This window comes from Aotus nancymaae, unplaced genomic scaffold (assembly GCF_030222135.1).
Source record: "Aotus nancymaae isolate 86718 unplaced genomic scaffold, 86718_ANA_hifiasm-v0.15.2.pri h1tg000079l, whole genome shotgun sequence".
Lineage (NCBI taxonomy): Eukaryota > Metazoa > Chordata > Mammalia > Primates > Aotidae > Aotus > Aotus nancymaae.
Window position 1 is genome coordinate 24,637,462 of NW_026988494.1, and position 13,499 is coordinate 24,650,960.

Below are 13,499 nucleotides of genomic sequence, written 5' to 3' on the forward strand. Positions count from 1 at the left end.
ATTTACAGACAGGGTATTGCTCTGCTGTCCAGGCTGGAGTCCAGTGGCATGATCATGGCTCACTGCAGCCTCAACCTCCTGGGCTCAAGTGATATAGGTAGCTGGGACTACAGGCACATGCCACCACACCCAGCTAATTATATGTATGTATGTATGTATATATATATATTTGTAGAGACAGGGTCTCCTTCTGTTGCCCTGGCTAGTCTCAAAATCCTGGGCTCAAGTGATCCTCCTACCTCAGATTCCCGAAGTGTTGGGATTACAGGTGTGAGCTACTACGCGTGGACACCACTATAATATTTAGAGGGTAGTCTAGGAGGAGGAGCCAGCAAAAGAAACCACAAGGAATGGCTAGACAGGTAGGTGGGTTGAGTGGAGGGGCGGTGACCAATAAAGTGTCAAGGGAAAAAAAATAGAGTCTCAAGAAGGAGGGATTGATGGATGATTTCAACTGCTGTTGGGAAATAGAGAAAAATAAAAACAGAGATGTGACTATTGAATTTGGTAACACAGAGATGGTTAATGACTTTTACAAAGGCCATTTCAGTGCAGTGGTAAGGGGGGAGGAAGGTAGAGCCGTGTGTGGTAGCACATGCCTGTAGTCCCAGCTTCTAGGGAGGCTAAGGCAGGAAGATCGCTTAAGCCCAGAAGTTTGAGGCTGCAGTGAGCTATGATCATGCCATTGCATTCCAGCCTGGGTGACAGAGCAAGACTCTGTCTTTTTTTTTTTTTTTTTGAGACAGAGTCTTGCTCTGTTGCCTAGGCTGGAGTGCAATGGTGTGATCTCTGCTCACTGCAACCTCTGCCTCCCAGGTTCAAGCAATTCTTCTGCCTCAGCCTCCCAAGTAGCTGGAACTACAGGCATGTGCCACCATGCCCAGGTAATTTTTTGTGTTTTTAGTAGAGACGGGGTTTCACCATGTTAGCCAGGATGGTCTCGATCTCCAGACCTCATGATCTGCCCGCCTCAGCCTCCCAAAGTGCTAAGATTACAGGTGTGAGCCACTGCACCTGGCCAAGACCAAGACTCTCTTTAATAGAAAAAAGAATTTTTTTTTAAGAGAAAGATAGGCAGTGAGATGGACAAGAGCAACCCTTGACTGAGCTAGCGGGTGTTGTGGCTCCTCTTCCTAAGGGCCATTCTGATGAAAGGGAGGTGCCTTATGGTCCTCTGACAGGGCTGCCCAGGGCCCAAAAAGAGCCAGGTCACTTACGCCAGGGTGCCAGGGTGCACTGGCCCTTGATTATCAGAGCCATGTCAGCCCATTCCACAGGCATGCAGTACCCTCGAGGCTCCAAATAACGTTCTTAAAACAGTACCTGGCATGTAGCCAGTGCTTTATGAATTTTTGTTATAATTATCCCAGTTTCTAGGCAAGCTTTATTGGCTTCTAAGAACAAATCATTTATGTAAACCAAATCATTTTCAGGATGTGTAAAGTCTATATTCTCTTTTTCCGTCTGTCTTTCTCTCTCTCTCCTTCTTTCTGGGTTCTGGTTAGGATGGAGAGCTCTCCCTGGAGAGTCCAGGATAGAACCACCAAAGAAGCGTTGAGCAAACGAAAAGGAAAATAACTGAAGGCATATCCAGAGAAATACATTTATCAAAATACCAAAATTGAAGAAAGTACATCATACAGTGCATTAAAGTTTTGTACTTGTTATGAAGATAGCCAAAAGATGACAGATAAAGGGTGGATTTTTGGTTTTGGTTAATTCATTCAGTTAATTCATTGGTTAATTCATTTCATGCAGAAATGGAGGAATGATCATGCAGTAGTGCAGTTGTACCTTTGGAGGAATTTCAGGTATTGTGTTACAGTTCCACTGTTTTAGAAATCAAGAATATGGTAGAAAGTGGAGATGGTGGGGGTCAGGCGCAGTGGCTCATGCCTGTAATCCTAGCACTTTGGGAGGACGAGGCGGGTGAATCACGAGGTCAGGAGATGAGATCATCCTGGCTAACACTGTGAAACCCCGTCTCTACTAAAAATACAAAAAATTAGCTGAGTATGGTGGCGTGTGCCTGTAGTCCCAGCTACTTGGGAGGCTGAGGCATGAGAATCCCTTTAACCTGGGAGGTGTAGGTTGCAGTGAACTGAGATGGCGCCACTGCACTCCAGCCTGGGCGACAGAGTGAGGCTCTGTCTCAAAAAAAAAAAAAAGTGGCGATGGTGGGGAGGATGTATAAATACCTTAAACTCCCCCTTCTTGGTCTTCAAATGCCTTTATCACTCCATTCAGCCTTAGGCCAAATTCTGGATGCTTTTGCAGGTGGTTTTCATGTGTAAAACGTGCATATCTATCTCCTAGGAGTATTGTGGAGATGGAATGAGATATGTAAAGTGTGCCGTATATAGCAACTACATCATTAGAGCATCTTTCAGCAGAAGTGCACATCCCCTCTTAGCTGATGACTGGCATTTCCTGTTCATTTTTTTCCTTCTACCTCTTAACCTTACTGACGATGCTTTCAATACAAATCTAATAATAACGGCAACTAACATTTATCATGTGCTCAAATTAAGTCATTTCATCTCGCCAACAATCCTATCAGGTAGGACTGTCATCTTCATCTGCTGAGCCTTGGAATCACATTAGGCAGCCTGGCTTCAGAGCCCAGCTCTTTTTTGTTTTGTTTTGTTTGTTTGTTTTAGATTTGACAGGAACGCATTCTGTCTCCCAGACTGGCAGCTCACTGCAGCCTTGACCTGCTGGGCTCAAGCAATTCTCCCACTGCAGCCTCCTGGTAGATGAAACTATAGGCAAGCCATCATACCTGGCTAATTAAAAAAAAAAACTTTTTTTTTTTTTTTTTTGGTAGAGATGGGTCTCCCTATGTTCTCCAGGCTGAACTTGGAACTCCTGGCCTCAAGCGAACCTCCCGCCTCGGCCTTCCAAAGTGCTGGCACTACAGGCCTGAGCCACCGCGCCCCGCCTTGAGTCTAGCTCTTAAGCACGGATTCCACCATGTTTATTTAGCTGGAGAGACCCAAGCTACTTCTTGGGCCATAACCTTCTCATCGCAAACTCAGGTTTCTGTTAGAAACCACCGTTAGTGGCCGCAGTGCCCAGGACTCCTGCCTTGGTTCCTGGGGCCCACGCGAAGGTAATTTAATTCACCCAGATGGAACCAGCCCAAGCGTGTCCCTCTGAACCCCGTGAACTTTCATCCCGGCTGAGCAGCGAGTCTGCACTGCTGTCCCTTCCTTTGTGGCCTCAGGGCTGACGCAAAGCGATACTTTCCTAAGTAGCAATAAGGGTATTCTCAAAAAAGGCACAGGACCCCAAGAATCCCTGCGGACGAGCACGTTAACTGGACAGCTGAGCCCGCCCCAGAGTCCTGGCGCTAGCGCGAGGGGCTGGAACACCGCGAGGCGCAGACGGCCGCGGCCCGGGGCAGGAGGAGCGGGCAGAGGGGGGGTGCCACCGCGAGACGCGGGCGCGGCCGCGGCCGGCGGGGCAAGAGCGCAGCAGGAAGGGGGCGTGGTCAGGAGCCCGCCCGGCCGCTCCCCCGCCCCTCCCCCTCTGCTCTCCGCCCCTGCCCGGCGGCTCCGCCCCCTGGGTGACGTCACTGGCCAGGCCAGCCGGCGCCATTTTGAAAGTGGAGTCGCCTGCCCCTGCCGCTGCCGCCGCCGCCGTCGCTGTCGTAGCCGCCGCCGCCGCTGCCGGAGAAAGAGCACGAGCGGGGAAGCCCTAGAGTGAAATCTAGCATCCTGCCGGCTGCTCTGCCCGCCCCTCCTTCCTTTTCCCCTAGCCCCCGTCCCCTCCCCCCGCAGGTGCCATCCGCCGCCATCCGCCCTCTCTACCCCCCCATCCCCAGGTGAGGGGGGTGAGTTCAGGAAGCGGAGACCCCGAGGAACCCCGCAGGGTCACCATTTGCAGCGCAACATGGCAGGTAAAGGAGAAATGCCTCTCGCCCCCTGACAAGGCACCGTTTCCTTCTTCCTCCCTCCATCACCCCCTAGCGACCGCCCGCGCCTTGCGCGGAGCCACGGGGCGCCCCTCGGGTTTGAGGGAGTGGGGTCCAGGGGTGTGGGGTGGAGGCGGGGAGGGCTCCGGGGAGGCGAGTGGTTGCGGTGAGAGCCACTGGGCTTGGAGAACGGGGCTGGCGCCGTGGCGGGGGTGGGGGTGGGGTGTGCCGGCGAGCTTGGGGTGAGGCGTGGGTGGGGCGGGGTGGGGGCTCGTGCAGATTTGTCTCTCCCGCTCGGGAGCCGGGTGGATCCTCTCCCACCTCGCCCCCCGTCTTTATTTTTATATTTTCCTGCAGGTCTTCATTTAATTTCTATTTTTCCCCCTGCTGCAAGCCTTGGTTGTATATACACATTATGTTGCACTGAGAAAGAAGAGCGCCTTACAAGTTAAAATGCAGTGGGGTCATATGTGTCTTTTTTTTCCCCACTGTGGATGCCAATATTTTTGAGATTGGAAGCCTAAATTTTTTGTTTCAAACCGTTTCCTTTCCGTTTCTTTCCCTCTTAACCACCGAAGAGTGCAAGGCCTTTTATCTACAGCAAGTTGCATGAAAAACATAATTTCAACTTTCCGTTTAACATGTTAGCTTTTTTGCAGATGTCCTTTTCCCAAAAGGGTTTGATAGAGTTAGTTAAAATAGTTGCGGAGTTCAGAGATAAAAATAGCAAGGAGGAGAGAGATTGAGGTAGAAGCTTTGGGAGGGGAAAGGATGTAGAGAGAAAACCAGTTTGGAAATAAATTTAGCAAGGAATAGGGGTGACAGGAGAGAGAGAAGTAATGTAATTGCTTTGAGAATTCTTTTTGTACATGTTGGTGTTGCTAAATCTTTTCCTTCATGTAGTAGAATGGGTTCCAGATTTAGATTCGGTGTCTTTCTCCCTAGAGCCTCAGGACGTTTTCACCATTTCGTCCTCAGTACTTGCACGTGAAATAGAAACATTCCGAGATTAGACCAGTTTTCCGTGCTGTATTCATTATTTAGAGAATTAAACCATTTGAAAAAGTTAACATGTCGGATTGACTTATGGTTTGTCATAAAACAAGTTGCTTGTTGGCCTTGTGGAATGATGAAATGAGATTAAAATTGTTTTGAACGGGATGACATACTAGCAAAATGAATTATTTGCCAGGTCCTTTGGAGTCGAGGGATGATGAGGTGAAGGGAGGCAGAACAAGCTTCCTTTGACAGTCTCTTTAGCAGCATTCATTTCGGTTTCTTTTCCTCTGTGTCTGGAGCCAGTGATTTGCTGGTAATGAATGCAAAGAAATGGGTGTAGTGTTTGCTGTGTGTGCACTTTGGTGATAGGGTTCATACGAATCATTACTCCTCACCCAGGCAGTAATGTTCCCGAAGTTTTCCCTCCGTTCTATGTTTCATGGTAGTTTTAACCTTATTAACTTCTGCAGGCTTTTTGTACACTTAAAAAGAAAACTCTTTAACTCTTGGTATTTACTCTTTTCTGGTAGGTCTTGCCTGAGTGTAAGGCTTTTACTGTATTTGAGAGGAAGAGAAGTTTGTGAACAGATGTATAATGACTGTAGAACATATGCCTTTAAATATTTCATACCTGGAATCTTTTTTTCTTTTTAATACAATACCAACTATTGGGGACTAACTTTCTTCCAAACTGGTGCTCTTGGTGGTAGTTGTATGTGTGGGCAAAACTAAGCTGTTAGTATTATGATCATGCCAACCGTGGATTGTTTACGAGAGTCAACATGAGCAGAACTCAGTTTTAATTGGTATGTTTTCTCTTTCCAGGAGCTGGAGGAGGGAATGATATTCAGTGGTGTTTTTCTCAGGTGAAAGGAGCGGTAGATGATGATGTAGCAGAAGGTAAGAAAGCGTTTAATAGTGCAAAATTTGGATATATAATTTTTTCAGAAATCTTTCCTGAGGGATTTCCTTGAAGCCGAGACTGCTAAAAATTCAAGATAATTTTGTGTTTATTGTCTAATAAATGTAAGAACAGTTTTAAAAGTTACCTTTCTGAAATACAGCCTTGTTTCTTTTGTAATTTATGCCTTGTTTTTATTATTTTTTACTCTGAATTTACATGAAAGGAGCGATAGATGATTAGACATATAGAATCATCACATGAAAGCTCTGAGCTCCATATAAGGGTTTCTTTGTTATATAAATTCCACATAGAAATAAATGGTGATGCATTTTTGTGTTTGTACATTGTTTTTAGATAAGTAAATTGAAATAGGTGCCATCAGCATTTGGCTCAGAAACATTCTTAGCAGCATCTTTTATTTTTATGGGAAGATTTTTAACTTCTTTTGACTTTGCCTGCTGTGGGAATGTAATGCTGATTGGCATATTCTGTGAAGAGATGGTAGCTCAGATTATTCATTTTGTTGTCTTTCTGGTATTTAGGTGGATAAGACACTAACTGCTATGCATATGTCGCTTGTCTTCTAGAAAGCTTCTATTCTTTGTGCAAGTAGAAACTGTGTTTGATCAATTGAAGTACTTATGTCTAATTTTCTCCCCAAATTTGTTGACTGATGTGTTTCAGAAGTTTATCTGAGTTTTGAAACTTCAAGGTTGTGCATTTATTTGAGATGGTCTTAGGCAGCAGAGGCATTTCCCACAAACTAGTTGCATTATTTCATTGCTCAGAAGTGTTAAAATTTGAGCTTTCATAGTATTCTGTGTCTTGAATTACAGTAGGAATTTTCCAAACAAAAGTCAGATAAATTTAAACATGTACTTTTTGAGTTTTAAAAGTTTGTTTGGTGAAAATTCACAAACCTTTTTTCCCTAGATTGTGTTGTCCTCATATTTCTGACCTGCCTGTAGAGTACTGTTTGTTTTGGAGATTTTTTTTCAGGTGGTGGGTGGTAGGAGATGGCTTTGCGTTTTGCCAGCCGAATGCTTTTATTTGCTTGTGTCAGTGTCATTCCTAATGAAGTGTCTGTTTTAGAGTGTGGTGAATCCTATGGGAAGCCAACTAGCATATGCTATATTTGTCATATTTTGCAGAGCTCTCATGTTCCTTTTCTGTTGGATCCTCATGTGTTTCTTAGACAAGAAACCAGTAACAAAAGAGACTGACTCATGGTCATACAAATAGTATAAATCAAGGTTTTCTGGTGAAGTCAGTGGTGTTGGACTTGTTTAGAGAAATAAGTCCTAACTTCAAGGGAGGAGTTGTGTATTACTCATGTTGTAACTCCATTACCTGTTGAATAGTAGACACTCCAGTATTGGATCATTAGTTCTGTGCTGTTGTGTAATACTCACCAAGTTTTGAAAGTGCTGTATACTTGGAAACTGTTCTTTGGTTGAATTCCATTTACTCCCTTAGGAAAGGTCCCCTCAATGCTGAGCACTGAGGATGCTTGTTGTCTAGAACATAAACTGCCCACAAGGAGCTCATAGTTTGCTTGTTAAACGTTAGGCAGAAAGACTACATGGCTTTTATTTAATCAGAAGAAGCTGATATTTCAAACTGAACATCATTTAACTGAAGCAAATAACTTGTGATACACAGTAAGTCCTCACTTAATGTTGTCAGTACGTTCTGCGACTTTAAGGAAAGGAAGCAACTTATAACAAAATCATTTTTTGTCAATACTGTAACAAAAGATGCTGAGCAGAAAGCTAAGTGGAAGTTTTCAAGAACCTATTGGCCATGTAAAGTTAGCAGATTAAATCAGTTATAGTTTCCCTTTGCTGATACTTAGTAACTGCATTTTTCTACCGATTCATTAAGTCATTTTCTTTTGAGGTTGTTAAATATTATTTTAACATAAGCATATTTTTAACATCCTAAAATGCTGATACTTGGTATATATATGTATATTAGTAAAAAAAAATTACCTTAGTAAAAATATGTACTTGTTCTAATAGCTATTGCTATATAAATGTATTAAGTATAAAGATCCAATTTTCGAATGACACCACTTTAATTTGAGTATTTTTGCATACTAGAGTTTGCATATTATATAGTCTTGGGAGCTCCACTAAGGGGAACTTTGCTTTTCTGAAATAAAATAAGATGATTAACACATTTCCCCCCCATGTTTAGACAGATCTCTTAAACAGGTTACATGTAGGTCAACTTTTTACTCACCTGTTTTCTGTTAATGATATATCTTTATTGTCTCCATATTGTCTGTCTTTCTCCCATCTACATGCAGTCAGCTGCCAGGGCATACCATTTTTACTCTGTAATGCCTTAATCGTCTTCGCATACCTGCTTTCACCTCTATTTGGGTTTGCACTCTTTCTCATCTGGATTGCAGTAACTTCCTAAATTATTCCCTGCTTCTTCATCCTATGTTTTGCTTCTGAGTTAATTTTAAATGCAGTCCCAGTTTTGTCATTTTTCTCATAAATCTACAGTAGATCACTGTCCACTGGATTAGGAGTTAAGTTCAAACATGTCAGTCTAGAATGTATGACCTTTGTCCAATATGGTCTCTCCTTCTCTCAGTCTATTTGCTGCTGTGGTGCTGTTCTTCAAAGGCGTTCTATGCTCTCTCACTTTTCAGTTTTCGTTTTTTGCTGCTTCTACCTTGGGATGCCTGACAGTCCTCCGGATCCTGCTCATCCAGATCCTGCTCATCCTTCAAGTCATGCCTTTAACTTTTTTGCTTAATTCCCTCTTTTGGAAATACCTATTTTTTAAACCTTCCTTTATAGCACTTCATTGCATAGATACCGTATTTTGCACTCCACATCTCTACTGTTAGATACTACAAGCTTAGTGCAGGACTGATTTATCTTCATACCTTATGCAGGCATGAAACTGCTCTGTCTAGAACAATGCCTGGCACACAGTAGTTGAATATTGTTTGACTGAAGGAACATAAATGTTATTGTTCTTAGGTTTTGAAAGGGGATAAGAACTGGTAAAAGGCAGGATGATCGAGATGTACTTCTAGCAGTCATGGATTTATTTACTTGGTAGAATTTTTAGCATAAAAGTTTTAAACGCTCTCTGCAGAATCATTGGTAGGCTTTTTATAACTGGATTGATGATATACAACCGTATAATGAATAAAAATCAGAGGACTTTGGGTTTTTACCCTAGCTCCAGCACAAACTAGTGTATGTCACTGGGGAACTGGGGATAAGTACTCCCCTGGGTTCCTGTATGTTTAGCAATGAAATAACAAGGCTGGATTAGGTGATTTCTGCTCTTCCTTGTACTCTAATCTTGTTAATTTCCAGTGGCATCTAAAAACAAACAAGCCAAATTCTTTTTTTTTTTTTTTTTGAGACGGAGTCTCACTCTGTCAGGTTGGAGTTCAGTGGCGTGATCTCAGCTCACTGCATCCTCTGCCTCCCCGGTTCAAGTGATTCTCCTGCCTCAGCCTCTTGAGTAGCTGGGACTACAGGCGTGTGCCACCATGTCCGGCTCATTTTTGTATTTTTAGTAGAGGTGGTTTTGCCATGTTGGCCAGGCTGGTTTTGAACTCCTGACCTCAATTGATCACCTGCCTTTGCTTCCCAAAGTGCTGAGATTACAGGCGTGAGCCACCAGCCACAAAATTATTAGTACTGGTAATAATTACTGGTAATTAACGCTACTGGTAAGCTAAATTGTTTGAGATACTGGACTCTCTAGAAGCCTTAAGTCAAAAATAAATTATTACTAGTAATATATTTTTTATATTTTTAATTTTTCTTTTATTGATAACTTTGTCATGAGACGGTAGGTAAGAGCACAGACGCAGGTGCTAGACTGCATGGTTTGAATCTTAGTCATTTATCAGTTGTGTGATCATCTCTTTGTGCCTGGCTCCCCTCTACAAAATGAGGGTAACAATAAAACCTGTCTTACTGTTATTTTGATGATTAAATGAGTTTATACACATAAAACAGAACAGTACCCAGCACAAAAGAATCTCATGAGGATTTAGATATTATTATTACTTGAACCTTTATTTTATTCTTACTTTGAAGGGAGGAGTCTTTGGAGTATGAGAAATTGGGGAATTGTCTTTAAAGCCTACTAAAAATTTCTCAAAGTGAAGGAAACAGCATGTATGTGTATTTTATACATATTCTTTGATTCCACTAATAATAAATTATAAAATACATTAAAAACTAAGCTATAGGTTTAGAGACACATACGAAGCTGGTAAAACTACAAAGAAAAACTATGAAGTAAAAGAAAAAAAGTACTGTAAAAAGTACTATAAAAGTCAGTGTACTGGCTACTTTTAAGCTGTTGGGAGGAAGTTGTGATTGGGAAGGCTGGGGAGGCATCTTAGGGGCTGTCTTGACTGGGATGATGGTTGTACAGAGGTTTATAAAGACTAACCTGGACATTTTTGTTTCAATTTTTGGTTTTCTTTATCTGTCAAATTTCGTAAGAGGTTTTTAGTTAATACTGTACTACAGGGTTTAGGATGAAAAATGGCAGTCCCCTAGCTCACCCACTCCTTAATCCCTGGGCCATCTCCTAAGAGCAGTTGTTCCACTCTTCTGCTGTATTCCTTGGTGCGTCATTTCCTTTTTGGGAATAAAATGATATTTCTATATCTTATCAATTTTAGACATTTCCAGCTGACTTCCTCCTTTAGTAGATGACGACTAAGCTGTTCACATTGTCATCCCATTTCTCTCTCCATTGTGTCCCGGTGTTACATCACACACTGTGGTTAAATTGGATGTTAGTGCTTATGTTGTTGTGACCATGCCCTCGTTCTCTACTGAACCTGTAGTGTTCAACAGTGTTTATTTCATCCTGAAGAAAATACAGTAGTTGCTTGCTTATTAATTTGGCTACTATTTTTTTTTTAAACTTAATAATTCTGGAACATTACAGAAAGTATGTGTAATGGTATAATGGACTCCCATCACCCAGCATTGTCAGTGGCCAGTGCTGCCCCGTTTATGCTTCCATCACTTGACCCTTTCCCATCCTTTTGTTCTTTAATAATAAAATATTTATTTTTAAATCTGAATTTAACAAGATAGAAAGCCAAGGTCATTTTTTAAAGTCAGACAGTAAGAAATTTTCTCCTAAGATTTTTTTGCAGTAGCAGTTCTGATAATGCGTAGTTTAAATTTTACTTGTGGAAATATTAAAAATTCAAATACATGTGGATGATCTGAAGTGTGTAATATTCGGTCAAAATAATGGAACAAGCCAGGTGCAGTGGCTCACCCCTGTAATTCCAGCACTCTGAAAGGCCAGGCAAGAGGATCCCTTGAATCCGGCAGTTTGAGACCAGCCTGGGCAACATAGTGAGACCTTCTGTCTACAAAAAATAAAAATATTAGCAGGGCATGGTGGCATGCAACTATAGTCCCAGCTACTCAGGAGGCCGAGATGTGAGCCTGGGAGGTCTGCTACAGTGAGCAAGATTCTGTGTTAAAAAAGAAAAGACTGGGTGCAAAATAGATTTTGTATAAATAAATCCCAAATAGTCATTGAATGGAAGACATGGCGTGGCCATCTTGTGTAATCACAGCAACCTACATTGTTTGAGTGCTTGACTGTGTACCAGGCACTGTTTTAGGTGCTTTACATGTGTTTACTGTTCTTCACAAAAACCCTGTGAAGTAAGTAGATAACTGTTGGGAAGGTTAATTATATAGTCTTGAGCAGGTGGTGAAGCTGGGATTCTTACCTCAAACCTTTTACTTTTCTAATGTAATTTTATTTCAAAACTTGATTTCCTTTTAGTTCAGGTGAAGGTGTTTGATGTTGTTGAACTGCAACTTTTGTTTATTATAACAAGGTTTATTTGTAATGCCTAGTGATTTTTATTTTGAAGTAATTATAATTTGGAGATTTATTGAATTTTCAGCTAATGGCATTTTCTTTTTTCTTTTTTTTTTTTTTTTTTTTTTTTGAGACAGGGTCTCGCTCTGTCTCACTGGCTGGAGTGCAATGGCATGATCATGACTCACTGCAGCCTCGACCTCCCAGGCTCAAGCGATCCTCTTGCCCCAGCCTCCTGAGTAGCTGGGACTACAGGCACAGGCCACCACGCCCGGCTAGTTTTTTAAAAAATTTTTTGTAGTGACAAGTCTCACCATTTTGCCCAGGCCAGTCTGCTCATGGCATTCATTAGCTGAGATGTGCTATATATAGATGGATTATAAGGGCTTTGAGAACCCTCTGAAGATATGTGTAAACTTGTGTGTGATTGTACATATATGCCGTCAAAATTGGTATCATTTAGTCCAGTGTTTCTCACAGTGTGGTTTGGCAACCCCGGAACTCATTCAAAATGTCTGTGAAGTCAAAACTGTTTTCACAGTAGTACTCAGATGATACTTGCCTTTTTCAGTACACTGATTTTCACAGCAGTGTGCAGAAGCCATCTTAGCATGAGATCAAGGCAGTGGCACCAAAGGGTACCTGTAGTGGTAATCTTCATCGCAGTGTACTAGCAGTTTAAAAAACCATCAGTTTCAAGTCTGTCCTTGAAGCAATGAAAACTTAATTTTATTAAATTTCTACTTGAGCAGATGTCTGTTAAATGTCTGCAGGACAGAACGGAAGGTACACCTAGAGCACTTCTGAGGGGGCAAAGTTCAGTGATTGTCTGGAGGAACAGCGTTGGTACAGCTGTTTGAGTTTCAGCTGCTGTTTTTGTGGAAGAACATTTTTATTTGAAAGAACTACTGATAAACTGTGGTTATTCAGACTTGGATATTTGGTGGACATTTTCTCAAGAGAATAAACTGTTGCTTCAGTGGACAGTGTTTGTTGCCCATGATGAAATTTGAGCTTTCAAGCAAAAATTAGAATTTTGGAAAACATCTATCTGCCATTGTGAGCTTGACGACCTCTGGATACTTAAAAGATTTTTTCAAATAAAATCAGTAGTAATACTAATGAATGTAATTTTTGGTACTGTATAATATGTCGACATTTGGAAGATCTGTGTAACTCAATGAATCAGTCTTTTACAAGTGACCAATGCTTGTGATGTTAAACAGTCATACATTAGTAAAAGTACATGCTAGAGCATTGAATTTTAATGGGGGCAGACTACCAATGTGTTGTCAGATTCCACAAACCTTTAAGAATCTACCACTTGTGGAGTTTTGGTGTAGTATCAAAGGCATATCCATAACTAAATGAAAAACCTGTTAAAATATTCCTCCCTTTCTAACTACATATCTGAATGAAGCTGGGTTTTCTTCATATATTTAACCGACAAAACATACTGTGGTACTGTATATTGAATACAGAAGCAGTTAAGAGAATCTTCATTCTGTTAGGCCAGATATTAAAGAGATTTGCAGCAGTGAAAAGCAGTGTCATTAATTTTGTGGGTGGGGAAGTATAGTCATTTTTCATAACATTATTGTTAATGAGTAAGGTAAATTACTATTTTACAATGAAGTAATATTTTAAAGTTTAAAAAGTCCTTGATGGTCTAAGATTTTAAGAGTGTAAGAGGATTCTGTCATTCAGAAAATTGACAATTGTTGGATTAGTCTGTTCATAGTTTTCACTTCAGTAATAATACTTTACAAGTCTGCTGAACTGCAAGATAAGCGATCAGAATGGTGTACTGCTTTTGTGCATGAGTGT

The 13,499-nt window shown here is 41.6% G+C and overlaps 1 protein-coding gene across 2 annotated transcripts in view; it reads left to right on the top strand.

Annotated features, from left to right (window-relative positions):
• Window positions 1–3,583: 3,583 nt before the first annotated feature.
• PPP2R2A (protein phosphatase 2 regulatory subunit Balpha) overlaps window positions 3,584–13,499 on the top strand; it is a 78,880-nt gene continuing 68,964 nt past the window's right edge. Inside the window, exons 1-2 of one of the 2 annotated variants that reach the window (XM_012435279.3) lie at window positions 3,584–3,901; window positions 5,741–5,815. In XM_012435279.3, the coding sequence (XP_012290702.1) occupies window positions 3,895–3,901; window positions 5,741–5,815 (82 nt within the window). In that variant the 5' untranslated portion in view covers window positions 3,584–3,894. The remainder of the gene's footprint in view (window positions 3,902–5,740; window positions 5,816–13,499) is intronic. The other variant, XM_064368701.1, reaches the window with a different exon arrangement.